This window comes from Hippocampus comes, unplaced genomic scaffold (assembly GCF_001891065.2).
Source record: "Hippocampus comes isolate QL1 unplaced genomic scaffold, H_comes_QL1_v1.1 scaffold345, whole genome shotgun sequence".
Lineage (NCBI taxonomy): Eukaryota > Metazoa > Chordata > Actinopteri > Syngnathiformes > Syngnathidae > Hippocampus > Hippocampus comes.
This window is the reverse complement of record NW_017805538.1, coordinates 2,031,274-2,051,304: the sequence shown is the minus strand read 5'-3', so window position 1 is coordinate 2,051,304 and position 20,031 is coordinate 2,031,274. Positions and strand designations below refer to the sequence as shown.

The window sequence follows — 20,031 nt, the reverse complement described above, 5'->3', positions numbered from 1 at the left end:
GTGTGTGTGTGTGTGTGTGTGTGTGTGCGTGTGCGTGCTGCCTTGCACCTGTCTGAGGATGAAGCTTGTTGAGGTAGTGCTGCCGTCAGACCTTTTCAGGCGGCTTCTCCGGGAATAAGTCCCCCGGTTCACCTGGAATAAGCATAAGGATCAGAAGAGAAAACCACAGAGCTGCATTATTATTAACACACTATTCAAGTTCATAATCCGCATATTTTGATGACCATTAATGTAACCCAACTCAACCCCATTTGATGCGGTAGGGTTGAGAAAAAGAGATTTCATAAAATGGCGGTTTACAGATCTCCTATATGCAGTCCTTAGGTCGCTTGGAACAATGACTGGTGGCCTGAAGCGTCGAGAAAAAGTGCCAAATGCTTGTCTTGCATTCTGATCTGTTTGAATTGCAAATTAGGGTACGATCCCGCCATGGGTTCCAATAAAGCGCAGCCAGGACAGTTTAGTACAGCAGTCGAGTATAGCACAGTAGCGTATCCTGCTAGCATGTCTGCCACACAGTTGGGAGGTTTTGGGTTGAAATCTTGGCACATGGCATCCTGTGGAAGGTATCAAATAGATCTTCGATTCTCTCTTTGCTTGCATGAGATATCCAACTCCCTCTCACATTCCAAAAAACATGCATGTTGGCCTCAACGTAGACTGTCAGTGTGACTGTTTCTTTGTCAACATCACTAGTGGGTGGATGAAATCCTCGTACCGCCAATATCATCACTTTTCAAGGGACCCCCAAAACAGCACGTGTTCAACCATTAGCATTGCATCGTCAAAGAGAGTAGGCCATTTTCAACACTTGAGATTGGTAAATAATTTGGAAAAATAACACCCGCAGGCCAATCGTATAAATTTGTGGAAAAAAGGTGAGATTTACCAAATTGTGACATGGGGGGATTCGGCTCAATGTCAGTTTTATGTACCCTGGGATTGGTTGGCAGCCAGCGAGAACCCCGCTTCTCACCCAGTGTCAAGCTAAAGTCGGTCAGATTTTAGCTTGTGGTGTATGTTCAAGATGAACCGTCTCTTCTTGGCTCCTTATTGCATAACCCTTTGAATGAGTCAAAACTGCAAAGAAATCACAATTTCAAAACAGTATGGCACCTGGCGTGTTCAAGTTATTGTGTCGTTCCTGAAGCAGTCAGGCTGGATCCAACCAGAGACAATTTTGGGGATTCCAATTCCATGTTTCAATCCTACTGCGTTGACGGTTGGACGACTAGAAATCAGCATGATCAGAAATCAGCTCTTTGTCTCACCCCTATAAATGCCATATATAACAGCGGACATACTCGCTCGGGAGCAAAATTAATTATCTGCCAGTGATTTGTCCTATTTATGTCTGAGTCTCCAGAGTGAACGACAAAGTCAGAAAAGTCAGGGCCCACTTCTCTCACTGTCTGAAACAAGGCCGTTAAACTGGGTCACCATCTCTCTCTGTCACCAAATGCATGCCAGGAAAAGCCAAAAAGAGAGAGCTCCTAAATAGCCTTCGATTGTAATGAGATAGAGAATGAAAGAAGTTTGTATCGCAGCCTAACAATATTTTCACCCATAAGAACTGTTTTACCTCATTGTTATTGCTTTAAAGAAGGATGAAACTACAAGTCAACAGTCTTAAACAGATGATTAAAGCATTGACACATTGTCAAAGGGCTCCCACGGAAGAGCTCACGTTTGATCAGACTATATGAACTGCCACAAGAAACAAAATGAGAATAAACAAAATTCCTGAGCACATTTAGAGGAGATACCTGAAATATGGGCGCTTGGATACCCTCACCAATCTTGTTTCGTATGTAGATATGTCGGGACATTTCAGCCAGGACATCGGTCCAGACTGCTGGCTGCTCCGGTGCGGCCCAGCGGAGGGGTGCCGGCTTTGGGGCTGCGTGCTCCAGCTTCACACGCCACAGCGGGACATGAGCGCTCGCTGTCTAATCTCCTCCGCGGCAAGGACGCAGGTGCTCCGACTGCTGCTGTTGTGGACTGAGAAGCTTGTGATGATGATGAGAATGATGATGATGATGACGATGATGATTGTGATGCTCGCCCACTCATAAGCAGATGGACTTGAGTGATAGATGAGGGAGGGGGGTCTTTATTTAGCCTGCGGAGAGGGATAATTATAGGCTATTTTAGACACTGCGTGAGAGTTATTCCAGTCTCACCCTGGACACGAGATCATTTGGAATAATAAGCGCGGTGTTCCAAAAGCTCATCGATTTTCACAAAGGTTCCCAAATATGTGCAGTGTCTGTGGCGCGACACTTATTTCCTTTTTGCCTTCCACTTTGAATTTCTTTTGTGCCACGCCCAAATCTGCTTTCCAGGTGCTGTCGTTTTTGCTGAATTTCCTTTAAAAGTTATTCTCAACAATATTGTTTGACTGAGTTACAGCACACATGGACACGAACAATTGGGGTGGAAGGTTTACCCAATTCACAAAGGTGATGATCTGGCCATCTTCACATCATCCACAAGTTCTGCTTATGCAGCCGCCGCCCTTGCAGGAGTGCAACAGCCCACAACTGGCAGGCAAAAAAACTTGGCACCGCCAAACCAAGCATTCAAGTAAGTTTCAATTAGTGAAACGGTCATAGCGTAGCCAAACACAAATATCTCCCGCCGCTACGTCGGCAGCGTACAGTACGTCGCCGGTCTGCCTGCTTCCGCCCTCAGCCGGTCGGCCACCCCTCTTCTGTGCATGTAAGGCCCCTTGTCTTTTCCCCTCTGTGTCTTTTACTCATGACATCTAGTGCTCCTAGTGTCTCACATTACCCCACTATTTTACCTCTGCAGATGTTTTTTTTTTTGTTTTTTTTACTCTGACTTTTCAGATTGCGAAGATCGCCCTGATTGAGTTCACATTTCTGATTCAAATTCCGATTAGATTTTCTTTGTTCTCTTGCCAGTCATTTTTCAAGCCATGGTAAATTTTGGTCACATTTTATTTAAGATTCCTCTGAGTCCACCCTTGAATCCTTCCCTTCAGACCTTTACTTGGGCACCTGGCACCTAAGGCAACCAAGTGAAGGTTCTGGCTCCTCTCATGATTCCGCCTTCTTTTCCAAGTCGCGTCCTTCAGATCCTGTCCCCAAGTCACTTCATTTCCCACCATCTTCCTCAGTCCCGTACCATCGTTTTTTTCTACTACACGTTTCCAAGTTCCTGTACACTCCTGTCACTCAAATCGTCTGTGTTCTATAAATTACATTGTGGCAGACTGATGAGGCCCAGGCTCCTGCTCCTCGGCAGTGGTCGAGGTCACGACCCCAACCTGCTTCATCAGCGCGTGCCAGTGGTGATCCACTGGGCCCCGGAGCGCGTGCAGGTATTGCGTTTGGAGCTCAATTCATGCGTCCTGCAAAGTGAGAATGTGTCCCACAAAATCAATGCTTGCTCGAATACCAAACTTGGTCATGGTATCGGCACAGCTCTGTCTCCGCATTCAACCCACAGTTGTACAACTGACTGGAGTGAGAGGTTGCCATCAAGAGTTTTTTGTTGTTGTCATGAGACCGCACGGACGTGCAGTTAAAGTCAGGCACGCTGGCAGATGAGCGTGCAGCTTATGAAGTCAAAAATGGAGAAAGAAACTTACATAAGTGAACAATCCAAATCTCTTCCACTAGATGGCAGAAGGTACATAATTAACCTGTGTAGCCTTTTTTTTGTGAACGTTTTCCTCAGCGGTGAGAGATTTTTTTTCCAGTGTTAAATACTGTATGTGCATTGGCTCGATAAAGGTTGGCAAGCAGTAGTAAATCCCCAGACTCATTTTTATATAAGAAGCTATTTCATTTTTTCCCTTATTGGCCTATTTCTGAGCATATCTTTAGGGGAATAGTGCATTGTTCATATACCATGTAAATAGGTTTGTGTTGGAAATGGGTAAACCAGTATCAATGAGTCTGCCCACGGGGTGGAGACGCCGCATTGCTGCCACGCGGAGCAGTGTTCCATATTGTCCCTCAGAAACATACCACTCGTCCCGTCTTGGCCTTATTTTGGTGGTCACCCTATGCATGCCCTGCGGCGGTGGCGGTTCAACTTTCGATTATCTTGTCATTTAACAAGGAGGGGAATTACTTTTTCACATAGGGACAGGTAGTTACGGATTTTGTTGTGCCTTATTAAAATAAATTGGCATTTAGAAGCTGCATTTTTGTGGGCTTTTTCAAATGCCAGAGATGAAAGTGTCAAGCAATGGACTTGGAGTGTGTGTGTGTGTGTGTGTGTGCGTGTGCGTGCTGCCTTGCACCTGTCTGAGGATGAAGCTTGTTGAGGTAGTGCTGCCGTCAGACCTTTTCAGGCGGCTTCTCCGGGAATAAGTCCCCCGGTTCACCTGGAATAAGCATAAGGATCAGAAGAGAAAACCACAGAGCTGCATTATTATTAACACACTATTCAAGTTCATAATCCGCATATTTTGATGACCATTAATGTAACCCAACTCAACCCCATTTGATGCGGTAGGGTTGAGAAAAAGAGATTTCATAAAATGGCGGTTTACAGATCTCCTATATGCAGTCCTTAGGTCGCTTGGAACAATGACTGGTGGCCTGAAGCGTCGAGAAAAAGTGCCAAATGCTTGTCTTGCATTCTGATCTGTTTGAATTGCAAATTAGGGTACGATCCCGCCATGGGTTCCAATAAAGCGCAGCCAGGACAGTTTAGTACAGCAGTCGAGTATAGCACAGTAGCGTATCCTGCTAGCATGTCTGCCACACAGTTGGGAGGTTTTGGGTTGAAATCTTGGCACATGGCATCCTGTGGAAGGTATCAAATAGATCTTCGATTCTCTCTTTGCTTGCATGAGATATCCAACTCCCTCTCACATTCCAAAAAACATGCATGTTGGCCTCAACGTAGACTGTCAGTGTGACTGTTTCTTTGTCAACATCACTAGTGGGTGGATGAAATCCTCGTACCGCCAATATCATCACTTTTCAAGGGACCCCCAAAACAGCACGTGTTCAACCATTAGCATTGCATCGTCAAAGAGAGTAGGCCATTTTCAACACTTGAGATTGGTAAATAATTTGGAAAAATAACACCCGCAGGCCAATCGTATAAATTTGTGGAAAAAAGGTGAGATTTACCAAATTGTGACATGGGGGGATTCGGCTCAATGTCAGTTTTATGTACCCTGGGATTGGTTGGCAGCCAGCGAGAACCCCGCTTCTCACCCAGTGTCAAGCTAAAGTCGGTCAGATTTTAGCTTGTGTTGTATGTTCAAGATGAACCGTCTCTTCTGGCTCCTTATTGCATAACCCTTTGAATGAGTCAAAACTGCAAAGAAATCACAATTTCAAAACAGTATGGCACCTGGCGTGTTCAAGTTATTGTGTCGTTCCTGAAGCAGTCAGGCTGGATCCAACCAGAGACAATTTTGGGGATTCCAATTCCATGTTTCAATCCTACTGCGTTGACGGTTGGACGACTAGAAATCAGCATGATCAGAAATCAGCTCTTTGTCTCACCCCTATAAATGCCATATATAACAGCGGACATACTCGCTCGGGAGCAAAATTAATTATCTGCCAGTGATTTGTCCTATTTATGTCTGAGTCTCCAGAGTGAACGACAAAGTCAGAAAAGTCAGGGCCCACTTCTCTCACTGTCTGAAACAAGGCCGTTAAACTGGGTCACCATCTCTCTCTGTCACCAAATGCATGCCAGGAAAAGCCAAAAAGAGAGAGCTCCTAAATAGCCTTCGATTGTAATGAGATAGAGAATGAAAGAAGTTTGTATCGCAGCCTAACAATATTTTCACCCATAACAACTGTTTTACCTCATTGTTATTGCTTTAAAGAAGGATGAAACTACAAGTCAACAGTCTTAAACAGATGATTAAAGCATTGACACATTGTCAAAGGGCTCCCACGGAAGAGCTCACGTTTGATCAGACTATATGAACTGCCACAAGAAACAAAATGAGAATAAACAAAATTCCTGAGCACATTTAGAGGAGATACCTGAAATATGGGCGCTTGGATACCCTCACCAATCTTGTTTCGTATGTAGATATGTCGGGACATTTCAGCCAGGACATCGGTCCAGACTGCTGGCTGCTCCGGTGCGGCCCAGCGGAGGGGTGCCGGCTTTGGGGCTGCGTGCTCCAGCTTCACACGCCACAGCGGGACATGAGCGCTCGCTGTCTAATCTCCTCCGCGGCAAGGACGCAGGTGCTCCGACTGCTGCTGTTGTGGACTGAGAAGCTTGTGATGATGATGAGAATGATGATGATGATGACGATGATGATTGTGATGCTCGCCCACTCATAAGCAGATGGACTTGAGTGATAGATGAGGGAGGGGGGTCTTTATTTAGCCTGCGGAGAGGGATAATTATAGGCTATTTTAGACACTGCGTGAGAGTTATTCCAGTCTCACCCTGGACACGAGATCATTTGGAATAATAAGCGCGGTGTTCCAAAAGCTCATCGATTTTCACAAAGGTTCCCAAATATGTGCACTGTCTGTGGCGCGACACTTATTTCCTTTTTGCCTTCCACTTTGAATTTCTTTTGTGCCACGCCCAAATCTGCTTTCCAGGTGCTGTCGTTTTTGCTGAATTTCCTTTAAAAGTTATTCTCAACAATATTGTTTGACTGAGTTACAGCACACATGGACACGAACAATTGGGGTGGAAGGTTTACCCAATTCACAAAGGTGATGATCTGGCCATCTTCACATCATCCACAAGTTCTGCTTATGCAGCCGCCGCCCTTGCAGGAGTGCAACAGCCCACAACTGGCAGGCAAAAAAACTTGGCACCGCCAAACCAAGCATTCAAGTAAGTTTCAATTAGTGAAACGGTCATAGCGTAGCCAAACACAAATATCTCCCGCCGCTACGTCGGCAGCGTACAGTACGTCGCCGGTCTGCCTGCTTCCGCCCTCAGCCGGTCGGCCACCCCTCTTCTGTGCATGTAAGGCCCCTTGTCTTTTCCCCTCTGTGTCTTTTACTCATGACATCTAGTGCTCCTAGTGTCTCACATTACCCCACTATTTTACCTCTGCAGATGTTTTTTTTTTTGTTTTTTTTACTCTGACTTTTCAGATTGCGAAGATCGCCCTGATTGAGTTCACATTTCTGATTCAAATTCCGATTAGATTTTCTTTGTTCTCTTGCCAGTCATTTTTCAAGCCATGGTAAATTTTGGTCACATTTTATTTAAGATTCCTCTGAGTCCACCCTTGAATCCTTCCCTTCAGACCTTTACTTGGGCACCTGGCACCTAAGGCAACCAAGTGAAGGTTCTGGCTCCTCTCATGATTCCGCCTTCTTTTCCAAGTCGCGTCCTTCAGATCCTGTCCCCAAGTCACTTCATTTCCCACCATCTTCCTCAGTCCCGTACCATCGTTTTTTTCTACTACACGTTTCCAAGTTCCTGTACACTCCTGTCACTCAAATCGTCTGTGTTCTATAAATTACATTGTGGCAGACTGATGAGGCCCAGGCTCCTGCTCCTCGGCAGTGGTCGAGGTCACTACCCCAACCTGCTTCATCAGCGCGTGCCAGTGGTGACCCACTGGGACCCGGAGCGCGTGCAGGTATCGCGTTTGGAGCTCAATTTATGCGTCCTGCAAAGTGAGAATGTGTCCCGCAAAATCAATGCTTGCTCGAATCCCAAACTTGGTCATGGTATCGGCACAGCTCTGTCTCCGCATTCAACCCACAGTTGTACAACTGACTGGAGTGAGAGGTTGCCATCAAGAGTTTTTTGTTGTTGTCATGAGACCGCACGGACGTGCAGTTAAAGTCAGGCACGCTGGCAGATGAGCGTGCAGCTTATGAAGTCAAAAATGGAGAAAGAAACTTACATAAGTGAACAATCCAAATCTCTTCCACTAGATGGCAGAAGGTACATAATTAACCTGTGTAGCCTTTTTTTTGTGAACGTTTTCCTCAGCGGTGAGAGATTTTTTTTCCAGTGTTAAATACTGTATGTGCATTGGCTCGATAAAGGTTGGCAAGCAGTAGTAAATCCCCAGACTCATTTTTATATAAGAAGCTATTTCATTTTTTCCCTTATTGGCCTATTTCTGAGCATATCTTTAGGGGAATAGTGCATTGTTCATATACCATGTAAATAGGTTTGTGTTGGAAATGGGTAAACCAGTATCAATGAGTCTGCCCACGGGGTGGAGACGCCGCATTGCTGCCACGCGGAGCAGTGTTCCATATTGTCCCTCAGAAACATACCACTCGTCCCGTCTTGGCCTTATTTTGGTGGTCACCCTATGCATGCCCTGCGGCGGTGGCGGTTCAACTTTCGATTATCTTGTCATTTAACAAGGAGGGGAATTACTTTTTCACATAGGGACAGGTAGTTACGGATTTTGTTGTGCCTTATTAAAATAAATTGGCATTTAGAAGCTGCATTTTTGTGGGCTTTTTCAAATGCCAGAGATGAAAGTGTCAAGCAATGGACTTGGATTTTCCCGGACAAATCTGCTGAGAACCCGACTATTTTTGAGGCTCTGATTTTGGCAGCATGTTAACAAAATGCTAATGGCCAATGAGCATCCAAGGCCTCATACCTCAGTGCTTAGAGCACTGGTCTTGTAAAGCAGGGGTCGTGAGTTTAATTCTCACTGAGGCCTCATCGCATGTAACTGAGTTTCTGTGCTTGTCAGTATCCTTCAAATGTGGGGAACATCACTTCTCTTTATTTTTTAACTGCAAGTCAAGCAATGGACTTGGCTTTTCGTGGAAAAGTCTGCTGAGACCAGACTATTTTGAGGCTCTGATTTTGGTAGCTCGTTAACAAAAATGCTAACGGCCAGCTAGCATCCAGGGCCTCTTAGCTCAGTGGTGAGAGCACTGGTCTTGTAAACCAAGTGTCATGAGTTCAATTCTCACTGAGGCCTCATTGCATGTAACTAAGTTCCTGTCATCCGTGTACTCGTCAGTATCCTTCGAATGTGGGGATCATCACCCCTTTTTATTTTTCAACTACAAGTAAAGCAATGGAGTTGGCTTTTCCTGGAAAAGTCTGCTGAGACCCGACTGGTTTTTCACTGATTTTGGAAGCACGTTAACAAAAATGCTAATGGCCAGCTAGCATGCAAGGCCTCATAGCTCAGTGGTTAGAGCACTGGTTTAGGAAACCAGGGGTCGTGAGTTCAATTCTCACTGAGGCCTCATCACATGTAACTGAGTTCCTGTCGTCCGTATCAAGCAAATCTGTGTCCTTGTCAGTATTCTTCAAATGTGTTCATCACTTTCTACTGCAAGTCAAGCAACGGACTGTTCCCGGACAAATCTGCTGAGGACCCGACTGTTTTTGGGGCTCTGATTTTGGTGGCACGTTAACAAAATGCTCATGTCCAGCTAGCATGCAAGGCCTCATATTCCCCCATTTTCACCAGTTTCGGACAAATAAAGGTTATCATATCTTATCTTATCTTATATCTCAGTGGTTAGAGCACTGGTCTCGTAAACCAGCGGTCGTGAGTTCAATTCTCACTGAGACCTCATTGCATGTAACTAAGTTCCGATCATCTGTGTACTCGTCAGTATCTTTCGAATGTGGGGATCATCACTTCTCTTTATATTTCGACTGCAAATCAAGCTATGGACTTGGCTTTTCCTGGAAAGGTCTGATGAGACCAGACTATTTTGAGGCTCTGATTTTGGGAGCACGTTAACAAAAATGCTAACGGCCAGCTAGCACGCAAGGCCTCATAGCTCAGTGGTTAAAGCACTGGTTTAGGAAACCAGGGGTCGTGATTTCAATTGTCACTGAGGCCTGATCACATGTAACTGAGTTCCTGTCGTCTGTGTCAAGCAAATCTGTGTACTTCTCAGTATTTATCAAATGTGTACATCGCTTTCTACTGCAAGTCAAGCAACGGACTTGGCTTTTCCTGGACAAATCTGCTGAGGACCCGACTATTTTTGAGGCTCTGATTTTGGGAGCACGTTAACAAAAATGCTAACGGCCAGCTAGCACGCAAGGCCTCATAGCTCAGTGGTTAGAGCACTGGTTTAGGAAACCAGGGGTCGCGATTTCAATTGTCACTGAGGCCTGATCACATGTAACTGAGTTCCTGTCATCTGTGTACTCGTTTGCTGAATTTCCTTTAAAAGTTATTCTCAACAATATTGTTTGACTGAGTTACAGCACACATGGACACGAACAATTGGGGTGGAAGGTTTACCCAATTCACAAAGGTGATGATCTGGCCATCTTCACATCATCCACAAGTTCTGCTTATGCAGCCGCCGCCCTTGCAGGAGTGCAACAGCCCACAACTGGCAGGCAAAAAAACTTGGCACCGCCAAACCAAGCATTCAAGTAAGTTTCAATTAGTGAAACGGTCATAGCGTAGCCAAACACAAATATCTCCCGCCGCTACGTCGGCAGCGTACAGTACGTCGCCGGTCTGCCTGCTTCCGCCCTCAGCCGGTCGGCCACCCCTCTTCTGTGCATGTAAGGCCCCTTGTCTTTTCCCCTCTGTGTCTTTTACTCATGACATCTAGTGCTCCTAGTGTCTCACATTACCCCACTATTTTACCTCTGCAGATGTTTTTTTTTTTGTTTTTTTTACTCTGACTTTTCAGATTGCGAAGATCGCCCTGATTGAGTTCACATTTCTGATTCAAATTCCGATTAGATTTTCTTTGTTCTCTTGCCAGTCATTTTTCAAGCCATGGTAAATTTTGGTCACATTTTATTTAAGATTCCTCTGAGTCCACCCTTGAATCCTTCCCTTCAGACCTTTACTTGGGCACCTGGCACCTAAGGCAACCAAGTGAAGGTTCTGGCTCCTCTCATGATTCCGCCTTCTTTTCCAAGTCGCGTCCTTCAGATCCTGTCCCCAAGTCACTTCATTTCCCACCATCTTCCTCAGTCCCGTACCATCGTTTTTTTCTACTACACGTTTCCAAGTTCCTGTACACTCCTGTCACTCAAATCGTCTGTGTTCTATAAATTACATTGTGGCAGACTGATGAGGCCCAGGCTCCTGCTCCTCGGCAGTGGTCGAGGTCGCTACCCCAACCTGCTTCATCAGCGCGTGCCAGTGGTGACCCACTGGGACCCGGAGCGCGTGCAGGTATCGCGTTTGGAGCTCAATTTATGCGTCCTGCAAAGTGAGAATGTGTCCCGCAAAATCAATGCTTGCTCGAATACCAAACTTGGTCATGGTATCGGCACAGCTCTGTCTCCGCATTCAACCCACAGTTGTACAACTGACTGGAGTGAGAGGTTGCCATCAAGAGTTTTTTGTTGTTGTCATGAGACCGCACGGACGTGCAGTTAAAGTCAGGCACGCTGGCAGATGAGCGTGCAGCTTATGAAGTCAAAAATGGAGAAAGAAACTTACATAAGTGAACAATCCAAATCTCTTCCACTAGATGGCAGAAGGTACATAATTAACCTGTGTAGCCTTTTTTTTCTTTGTCAACATCACTAGTGGGTGGATGAAATCCTCGTACCGCCAATATCATCACTTTTCAAGGGACCCCCAAAACAGCACGTGTTCAACCATTAGCATTGCATCGTCAAAGAGAGTAGGCCATTTTCAACACTTGAGATTGGTAAATAATTTGGAAAAATAACACCCGCAGGCCAATCGTATAAATTTGTGGAAAAAAGGTGAGATTTACCAAATTGTGACATGGGGGGATTCGGCTCAATGTCAGTTTTATGTACCCTGGGATTGGTTGGCAGCCAGCGAGAACCCCGCTTCTCACCCAGTGTCAAGCTAAAGTCGGTCAGATTTTAGCTTGTGGTGTATGTTCAAGATGAACCGTCTCTTCTTGGCTCCTTATTGCATAACCCTTTGAATGAGTCAAAACTGCAAAGAAATCACAATTTCAAAACAGTATGGCACCTGGCGTGTTCAAGTTATTGTGTCGTTCCTGAAGCAGTCAGGCTGGATCCAACCAGAGACAATTTTGGGGATTCCAATTCCATGTTTCAATCCTACTGCGTTGACGGTTGGACGACTAGAAATCAGCATGATCAGAAATCAGCTCTTTGTCTCACCCCTATAAATGCCATATATAACAGCGGACATACTCGCTCGGGAGCAAAATTAATTATCTGCCAGTGATTTGTCCTATTTATGTCTGAGTCTCCAGAGTGAACGACAAAGTCAGAAAAGTCAGGGCCCACTTCTCTCACTGTCTGAAACAAGGCCGTTAAACTGGGTCACCATCTCTCTCTGTCACCAAATGCATGCCAGGAAAAGCCAAAAAGAGAGAGCTCCTAAATAGCCTTCGATTGTAATGAGATAGAGAATGAAAGAAGTTTGTATCGCAGCCTAACAATATTTTCACCCATAAGAACTGTTTTACCTCATTGTTATTGCTTTAAAGAAGGATGAAACTACAAGTCAACAGTCTTAAACAGATGATTAAAGCATTGACACATTGTCAAAGGGCTCCCACGGAAGAGCTCACGTTTGATCAGACTATATGAACTGCCACAAGAAACAAAATGAGAATAAACAAAATTCCTGAGCACATTTAGAGGAGATACCTGAAATATGGGCGCTTGGATACCCTCACCAATCTTGTTTCGTATGTAGATATGTCGGGACATTTCAGCCAGGACATCGGTCCAGACTGCTGGCTGCTCCGGTGCGGCCCAGCGGAGGGGTGCCGGCTTTGGGGCTGCGTGCTCCAGCTTCACACGCCACAGCGGGACATGAGCGCTCGCTGTCTAATCTCCTCCGCGGCAAGGACGCAGGTGCTCCGACTGCTGCTGTTGTGGACTGAGAAGCTTGTGATGATGATGAGAATGATGATGATGATGACGATGATGATTGTGATGCTCGCCCACTCATAAGCAGATGGACTTGAGTGATAGATGAGGGAGGGGGGTCTTTATTTAGCCTGCGGAGAGGGATAATTATAGGCTATTTTAGACACTGCGTGAGAGTTATTCCAGTCTCACCCTGGACACGAGATCATTTGGAATAATAAGCGCGGTGTTCCAAAAGCTCATCGATTTTCACAAAGGTTCCCAAATATGTGCAGTGTCTGTGGCGCGACACTTATTTCCTTTTTGCCTTCCACTTTGAATTTCTTTTGTGCCACGCCCAAATCTGCTTTCCAGGTGCTGTCGTTTTTGCTGAATTTCCTTTAAAAGTTATTCTCAACAATATTGTTTGACTGAGTTACAGCACACATGGACACGAACAATTGGGGTGGAAGGTTTACCCAATTCACAAAGGTGATGATCTGGCCATCTTCACATCATCCACAAGTTCTGCTTATGCAGCCGCCGCCCTTGCAGGAGTGCAACAGCCCACAACTGGCAGGCAAAAAAACTTGGCACCGCCAAACCAAGCATTCAAGTAAGTTTCAATTAGTGAAACGGTCATAGCGTAGCCAAACACAAATATCTCCCGCCGCTACGTCGGCAGCGTACAGTACGTCGCCGGTCTGCCTGCTTCCGCCCTCAGCCGGTCGGCCACCCCTCTTCTGTGCATGTAAGGCCCCTTGTCTTTTCCCCTCTGTGTCTTTTACTCATGACATCTAGTGCTCCTAGTGTCTCACATTACCCCACTATTTTACCTCTGCAGATGTTTTTTTTTTTGTTTTTTTTACTCTGACTTTTCAGATTGCGAAGATCGCCCTGATTGAGTTCACATTTCTGATTCAAATTCCGATTAGATTTTCTTTGTTCTCTTGCCAGTCATTTTTCAAGCCATGGTAAATTTTGGTCACATTTTATTTAAGATTCCTCTGAGTCCACCCTTGAATCCTTCCCTTCAGACCTTTACTTGGGCACCTGGCACCTAAGGCAACCAAGTGAAGGTTCTGGCTCCTCTCATGATTCCGCCTTCTTTTCCAAGTCGCGTCCTTCAGATCCTGTCCCCAAGTCACTTCATTTCCCACCATCTTCCTCAGTCCCGTACCATCGTTTTTTTCTACTACACCTTTCCAAGTTCCTGTACACTCCTGTCACTCAAATCGTCTGTGTTCTATAAATTACATTGTGGCAGACTGATGAGGCCCAGGCTCCTGCTCCTCGGCAGTGGTCGAGGTCGCTACCCCAACCTGCTTCATCAGCGCGTGCCAGTGGTGACCCACTGGGACCCGGAGCGCGTGCAGGTATCGCGTTTGGAGCTCAATTTATGCGTCCTGCAAAGTGAGAATGTGTCCCGCAAAATCAATGCTTGCTCGAATCCCAAACTTGGTCATGGTATCGGCACAGCTCTGTCTCCGCATTCAACCCACAGTTGTACAACTGACTGGAGTGAGAGGTTGCCATCAAGAGTTTTTTGTTGTTGTCATGAGACCGCACGGACGTGCAGTTAAAGTCAGGCACGCTGGCAGATGAGCGTGCAGCTTATGAAGTCAAAAATGGAGAAAGAAACTTACATAAGTGAACAATCCAAATCTCTTCCACTAGATGGCAGAAGGTACATAATTAACCTGTGTAGCCTTTTTTTTGTGAACGTCAAGGCCTCATAGCTCAGTGGTTAGAGCACTGGTCTAGTAAACCAGGGGTCGTGAGTTCAATTCTCACTGAGGCCTCATTGCATGTAACTGAGTTCCTGTCATCTGTGTACTTGTCAGTATCCTTCAAATATGGAGAACATCACTTTCTTTTCGACTGCAGGTCAAGCAATGAATGGACTTGGCTTTTCCCGGACAAATCTGCTGAGGACCCGACAATTTCTGAGGCTTTGATTTTGGCTGCACGTTATCAAAATGCTAACGGACAGCTAGCATGCAAGGCCTCATAGCTCAGTGGTTAGAGCACTGGTTTAGTAAACCAGGGGTCGTGAGTTCAATTCTCACTGAGGCCTCATCGCATGTAACTGAGTTCCTGTCGTCCGTATCAAGCAAATCTGTGTCCTTGTCAGTATTCCTCAAATATGTATATCACTTTCTACTCCAAGTCAAGCAATGGACTTGGCTTTCCTGGACAAATCTGCTGAGGACCTTGTGCATTTGCTAACAAAACATGGACATGGATTTTCCCGGAAAAATCTGCTGAGGAACCTATTTTGAGGTTGTGATTTTGGGAGCAAGTTAACAAAAATGCTAACAGGCAGCTACCATCCAAGGCCTGATACCTCAGTGGTTCGGGCACTGGTCTTGAAACCAGGGGCAGTGACTTCTGTTCTCACTGGGGCCTCATCGCATATACTGAGTAACTGTCATGTGTGTCCAGCAAGTCTATGGACTTGTCAGTATCCTTCAAACGTGGAGAACATCACTTTCTCTTCAACTTTCTACTGCAGGTCAAGCAATGGACTCTGCTTTTCCCGGATAAATCTGCTGAGGACCCGATAATTTTTGAGGCTCTGATTTTGGTAGCACGTTAACAAAAATGCTAACGGCCAGTGAGAGTGCAAGGCCTCCAAGCTCAGTGGTTAGAGCACTGGTCTAGTAAACCAGGGATTGAATGTTCAATCCTCACTGAGGCCTCATCACATGTAATTGAGTTCCTGTCGTCTGTGTCAAGCAATTCTGTATATTGGTCAGTATTACTCAAATGTGAACATCACTTCCGACTGCAAGTCAAGCAATGGACTTGACTTTTCTGGGACAAATCTGCTGAGGACCCGACTGTTTTTGAGGCTCTGATTTCGGTAGCTCGTTAACAAAATGCTAACGGCCAGATGGCCAATGAGCATCCAAGGCCTCATAGCTCAGTGGTTAGAGCACTGGTCTTGTAAACCAGGGGTCGTGAGTTCAATTCTCACTGAGGCCTCATTGCATGTAACTGAGTTCCTGTCATCTGTGTACTTGTCAGTATCCTTCAAATGTGGGGAACATCACTTCTCTTTATTTTTCAACTACAAGTCAAGCAATGGACTTGGCTTTTCCTGAAAAAGTCTGCTGAGACCCGACTATTTTGAGGCTCTGATTTTGGTAGCTCGTTAACAAAAATGCTAACGGGCAGCTACCATCCAAGCCCTGACACCTCAGTGGTTAGGGCACTGGTCTTGTAAACTTCTATTCTTACTGAGGCCTCATCGCATGAAACTAAAGCCCTGTTCACACGGCACACATTTGGTCCGACGCTGCACCGAAATATTTTGTTGCGATATATTTTACACCGGAGCAAATTTTTGGTGAGCGGTCACACGTGCAAAGTCTCTGAGCGTGACAGCTCCGACGCAGCAGGGAGCACGTTAAAAAAAATGCTAACGGCCAGCTAGCATGCAAGGCCTTGTACCTCAGGGGTTTATGGCAGTGGTTTAGTAAACCAGGGTTCGTGAGTTCAATTGTCACTGAGGCCTCATCGCATGTAACTGAGTTCCTGTCGTCCGTATCAAGCAAATCTGTGTCCTTGTCAGTATTCCTCAAATGTGTACATCACTTTCTACTGCAAGTCAAGCAACGGACTTGGCTTTTCCTGGACAAATCTGCTGAGGACCCGACTATTTTTGAGGCTCTGATTTTCGCAGCACGTTAAAAAAATGCTTACGGACAGCTAGCGTGCAAGGCCTCATAGCTCAGTGGTTAGAGAGCTGGTTTAGTAAACCAGGGGTTGTGAGTTCAATTCTCACTGAGGCCTCATCGCATGTAACTGAGTTCCTGTTATCTGTGTACTTGTCAGTATCCTTCAAATATGGAGAACATCACTTTCTTTTCGACTGCAGGTCAAGCAATGAATGGACTTGGCTTTTCCCGGACAAATCTGCTGAGTACCCGACAATTTCTGAGGCTTTGATTTTGGCTGCACGTTATCCAAATGCTAACGGACAGCTAGCATGCAAGGCCTCATAGCTCAGTGGTTAGAGCACTGGTCTAGTAAACCAGTGGTTGAATGTTCAATCCTCACTGAGGCCTCATCACATGTAATTGAGTTCCTGTCGTCTGTGTCAAGCAATTCTGTATATTGGTCAGTATTACTCAAATGTGAACATCACTTCCGACTGCAAGTCAAGCAATGGACTTGACTTTTCTGGGACAAATCTGCTGAGGACCCGACTGTTTTTGGGGCTCTGATTTTGGTGGCACGTTAACAAAATGCTCACGTCCAGCTAGCATGCAAGGCCTCATATTCCCCCATTTTCACCAGTTTCGGACAAATAAAGGTTATCATATTTTATCTTATCTTATATCTCAGTGGTTAGAGCACTGGTCTCGTAAACCAGCGGTCGTGAGTTCAATTCTCACTGAGACCTCATCGCATGTAACTGAGTTGTGCCAAGCAAATCTGTGTACTTGTCATCATCATCTGAATGTGTGGGTTTCGGTGTTCCTACTGCAAAGAAATCAATGGACTTGACTTTTCCTGGAATATAAAGATGAAAATGGTCACTGGCCAACAATTATTATCGATTTGAAAAACATATGTGGACATCATCCTATGAACTAAAATAGGCTACTGTCATGATCCTGTTCCTGTATTTCTCCAGCATGTGGCCGTCCCTCCAGCTTGCACACCTACTGCCAATGTAATCTGCCGTCTATATAAGGTCTCCCATGTCCCATCACGAGTGTCACCAAGTGTTAAATTCTTCGGGATGTCCTATGTTCTTGCTCTTCATTTTTCTGCCTGCCAGGTTTTCTGCACTTACCTTTGTCAGTAGTTTTTCGTTGTAGTTGTCGTCATATTATCGTATATTACTATACACGCTTGAGTTTCCTCTTGTCAGTTTATTGGCAAGCAATTTCCGTTTGTTTCTATTCTTGCCTTTGTTACAAGCGTTTTTGATTGTCTCGTTTTACTGATGTTGTACCAGCATTCTTTGTTGAACTTTGTTGGTCTTGCTACCTATTTTTGTTCGTAAACCTTTTTGGTCAATTCTTTCCGAGTATTTAAAAACCCTAAAATCTATCAAGACAGAAATGTATGAAAGCATTTTTGACCCACTGTCACCTGTTATTGTACATCGATAAGTTGGATGTTTTTGTTCCTTTATGTTTGTATTGAACATTTGAGAAAAAAAACAGTCTCATGCAATTCCCAAATGGGTCAGGTGATACCCAGCCAGTGAAGCTTTGAATGTCATCATTTTCAGATCCTCCCTTAAATGAAGCAAGCCTCGATACAGGTATTGTGGAAATGCCCCCTTCATTCCATGATGCACGCTTCAAAGCCTTGTCACGTCCTGTGATATCACGACTTTTTTTTTTTTTTTTTGAGTGCACACCAGGCTCACTTCCCTTTACCCCTGCAAATGTGCCCTTATCCATACGATCAGCAAGTTTTTGGTTGTTTTGTTCTTTGTTATTCTCTCTCTCTCTTTTAATCCATACCCCACCTGCCCAGTCAGTTGGGGATGTCTTCCTTTCACCTTACGTCTGTTGCCACACTGCTTGCTGATGTGGCCTTCTGTTGATTTCTTAATGTCAGATGGAGTAAAATCTGTGAAGTACACTGAGATTGCATCCGCTGTGAATTGGTGGTGGATAAATAAAGATGACCTGATAGATGCCTGCCAAAGAAGGGACGATTTACAAACTATTGGGTGGTTTTCATTGTCCAAATGTAGTGTAAATGACGTCCAGTAGGTGGGAGTATTAGAGAATGAAGTCGCCATGCTTTTAGAAGACAAAGGTTTTGGTAGCTCGTTAACAAAAATGCTGACGGCCAACTAGCGTACAAGGCCTCATAGCTCAGTGGTTAGAGCACTGGTCTAGTAAACCAGGGGTCGTGAGTTCAATTCTCACTGAGGCCTCATTGCATGTAACTGAGTTCCTGTCATCTGTGTACTTGTCAGTATCCTTCAAATATGGAGAACATCACTTTCTTTTCGACTGCAGGTCAAGCAATGAATGGACTTGGCTTTTCCCGGACAAATCTGCTGAGGACCCGACAATTTCTGAGGCTTTGATTTTGGCTGCACGTTATCAAAATGCTAACGGACAGCTAGCATGCAAGGCCTCATAGCTCAGTGGTTAGAGCACTGGTTTAGTAAACCAGGGGTCGTGAGTTCAATTCTCACTGAGGCCTCATCGCATGTAACTGAGTTCCTGTCGTCCGTATCAAGCAAATCTGTGTCCTTGTCAGTATTCCTCAAATATGTATATCACTTTCTACTCCAAGTCAAGCAATGGACTTGGCTTTCCTGGACAAATCTGCTGAGGACCTTGTGCATTTGCTAACAAAACATGGACATGGATTTTCCCGGAAAAATCTGCTGAGGAACCTATTTTGAGGTTGTGATTTTGGGAGCAAGTTAACAAAAATGCTAACAGGCAGCTACCATCCAAGGCCTGATACCTCAGTGGTTCGGGCACTGGTCTTGAAACCAGGGGCAGTGACTTCTGTTCTCACTGGGGCCTCATCGCATATACTGAGTAACTGTCATGTGTGTCCAGCAAGTCTATGGACTTGTCAGTATCCTTCAAACGTGGAGAACATCACTTTCTCTTCAACTTTCTACTGCAGGTCAAGCAATGGACTCTGCTTTTCCCGGATAAATCTGCTGAGGACCCGATAATTTTTGAGGCTCTGATTTTGGTAGCACGTTAACAAAAATGCTATCGGCCAGTGAGTGTGCAAGGCCTCATAGCTCAGTGGTTAGAGCACTGGTCTAGTAAACCAGTGGTTGAATGTTCAATCCTCACTGAGGCCTCATCACATGTAATTGAGTTCCTGTCGTCTGTGTCAAGCAATTCTGTATATTGGTCAGTATTACTCAAATGTGAACATCACTTCCGACTGCAAGTCAAGCAATGGACTTGACTTTTCTGGGACAAATCTGCTGAGGACCCGACTGTTTTTGAGGCTCTGATTTCGGTAGCTCGTTAACAAAATGCTAACGGCCAGCTAGCGTCCAAGGCCTCATAGCTCAGTGGTTAGAGCACTGGTCTAGTAAACCAGGGGTCGTGAGTTCAATTCTCACTGAGGCCTCATTGCATGTAACTGAGTTCCTGTCATCTGTGTACTTGTCAGTATCCTTCAAATATGGAGAACATCACTTTCTTTTCGACTGCAGGTCAAGCAATGAATGGACTTGGCTTTTCCCGGACAAATCTGCTGAGGACCCGACAATTTCTGAGGCTTTGATTTTGGCTGCACGTTATCAAAATGCTAACGGACAGCTAGCATGCAAGGCCTCATAGCTCAGTGGTTAGA

The 20,031-nt window shown here is 45.3% G+C and overlaps 1 protein-coding gene and 10 non-coding genes across 15 annotated transcripts in view; 10 read left to right on the top strand and 1 right to left on the bottom strand.

Annotated features, from left to right (window-relative positions):
* LOC109520929 (voltage-dependent L-type calcium channel subunit beta-4-like) overlaps window positions 1–2,033 on the bottom strand; it is a 15,722-nt gene extending 13,689 nt beyond the window's left edge. For 3 of the 5 annotated variants that reach the window (XR_002169262.1, XR_002169263.1, XM_019878543.1), the window contains exons 1-2: window positions 1,767–2,030; window positions 49–132 (exon numbers count right to left, since the gene is read on the bottom strand). Coding sequence is in view for 3 of the 5 variants with exons in the window: in XM_019878543.1 (XP_019734102.1) it covers window positions 49–132; window positions 1,767–1,829 (147 nt within the window). In the remaining 2 variants the exon portion in view is untranslated. Of the gene's footprint in view, window positions 1–48; window positions 133–1,766 lie in introns of all 5 variants that reach the window. The other 2 variants (XM_019878544.1, XM_019878545.1) reach the window with 2 other exon arrangements.
* A 7,061-nt stretch (window positions 2,034–9,094) lies between these two features.
* On the top strand, window positions 9,095–9,167 carry trnap-agg (transfer RNA proline (anticodon AGG)). Its single transcript has one exon. It is a non-coding gene; the product is annotated as a tRNA-Pro (tRNA).
* A 260-nt stretch (window positions 9,168–9,427) lies between these two features.
* On the top strand, window positions 9,428–9,500 carry trnat-cgu (transfer RNA threonine (anticodon CGU)). The gene has a single exon. It is a non-coding gene; the product is annotated as a tRNA-Thr (tRNA).
* A 203-nt stretch (window positions 9,501–9,703) lies between these two features.
* Window positions 9,704–9,776, top strand: trnap-agg (transfer RNA proline (anticodon AGG)). The gene has a single exon. It is a non-coding gene; the product is annotated as a tRNA-Pro (tRNA).
* Window positions 9,777–14,446: 4,670 nt separating this feature from the next.
* Window positions 14,447–14,519, top strand: trnat-agu (transfer RNA threonine (anticodon AGU)). The gene has a single exon. It is a non-coding gene; the product is annotated as a tRNA-Thr (tRNA).
* A 202-nt stretch (window positions 14,520–14,721) lies between these two features.
* On the top strand, window positions 14,722–14,794 carry trnat-agu (transfer RNA threonine (anticodon AGU)). Its single transcript has one exon. It is a non-coding gene; the product is annotated as a tRNA-Thr (tRNA).
* Window positions 14,795–15,632: 838 nt separating this feature from the next.
* Window positions 15,633–15,705, top strand: trnat-ugu (transfer RNA threonine (anticodon UGU)). Its single transcript has one exon. It is a non-coding gene; the product is annotated as a tRNA-Thr (tRNA).
* A 1,350-nt stretch (window positions 15,706–17,055) lies between these two features.
* On the top strand, window positions 17,056–17,128 carry trnat-cgu (transfer RNA threonine (anticodon CGU)). The gene has a single exon. It is a non-coding gene; the product is annotated as a tRNA-Thr (tRNA).
* Window positions 17,129–18,555: 1,427 nt separating this feature from the next.
* On the top strand, window positions 18,556–18,628 carry trnat-agu (transfer RNA threonine (anticodon AGU)). Its single transcript has one exon. It is a non-coding gene; the product is annotated as a tRNA-Thr (tRNA).
* Window positions 18,629–18,830: 202 nt separating this feature from the next.
* Window positions 18,831–18,903, top strand: trnat-agu (transfer RNA threonine (anticodon AGU)). The gene has a single exon. It is a non-coding gene; the product is annotated as a tRNA-Thr (tRNA).
* Window positions 18,904–19,733: 830 nt separating this feature from the next.
* Window positions 19,734–19,806, top strand: trnat-agu (transfer RNA threonine (anticodon AGU)). Its single transcript has one exon. It is a non-coding gene; the product is annotated as a tRNA-Thr (tRNA).
* Window positions 19,807–20,031: the final 225 nt, after the last annotated feature.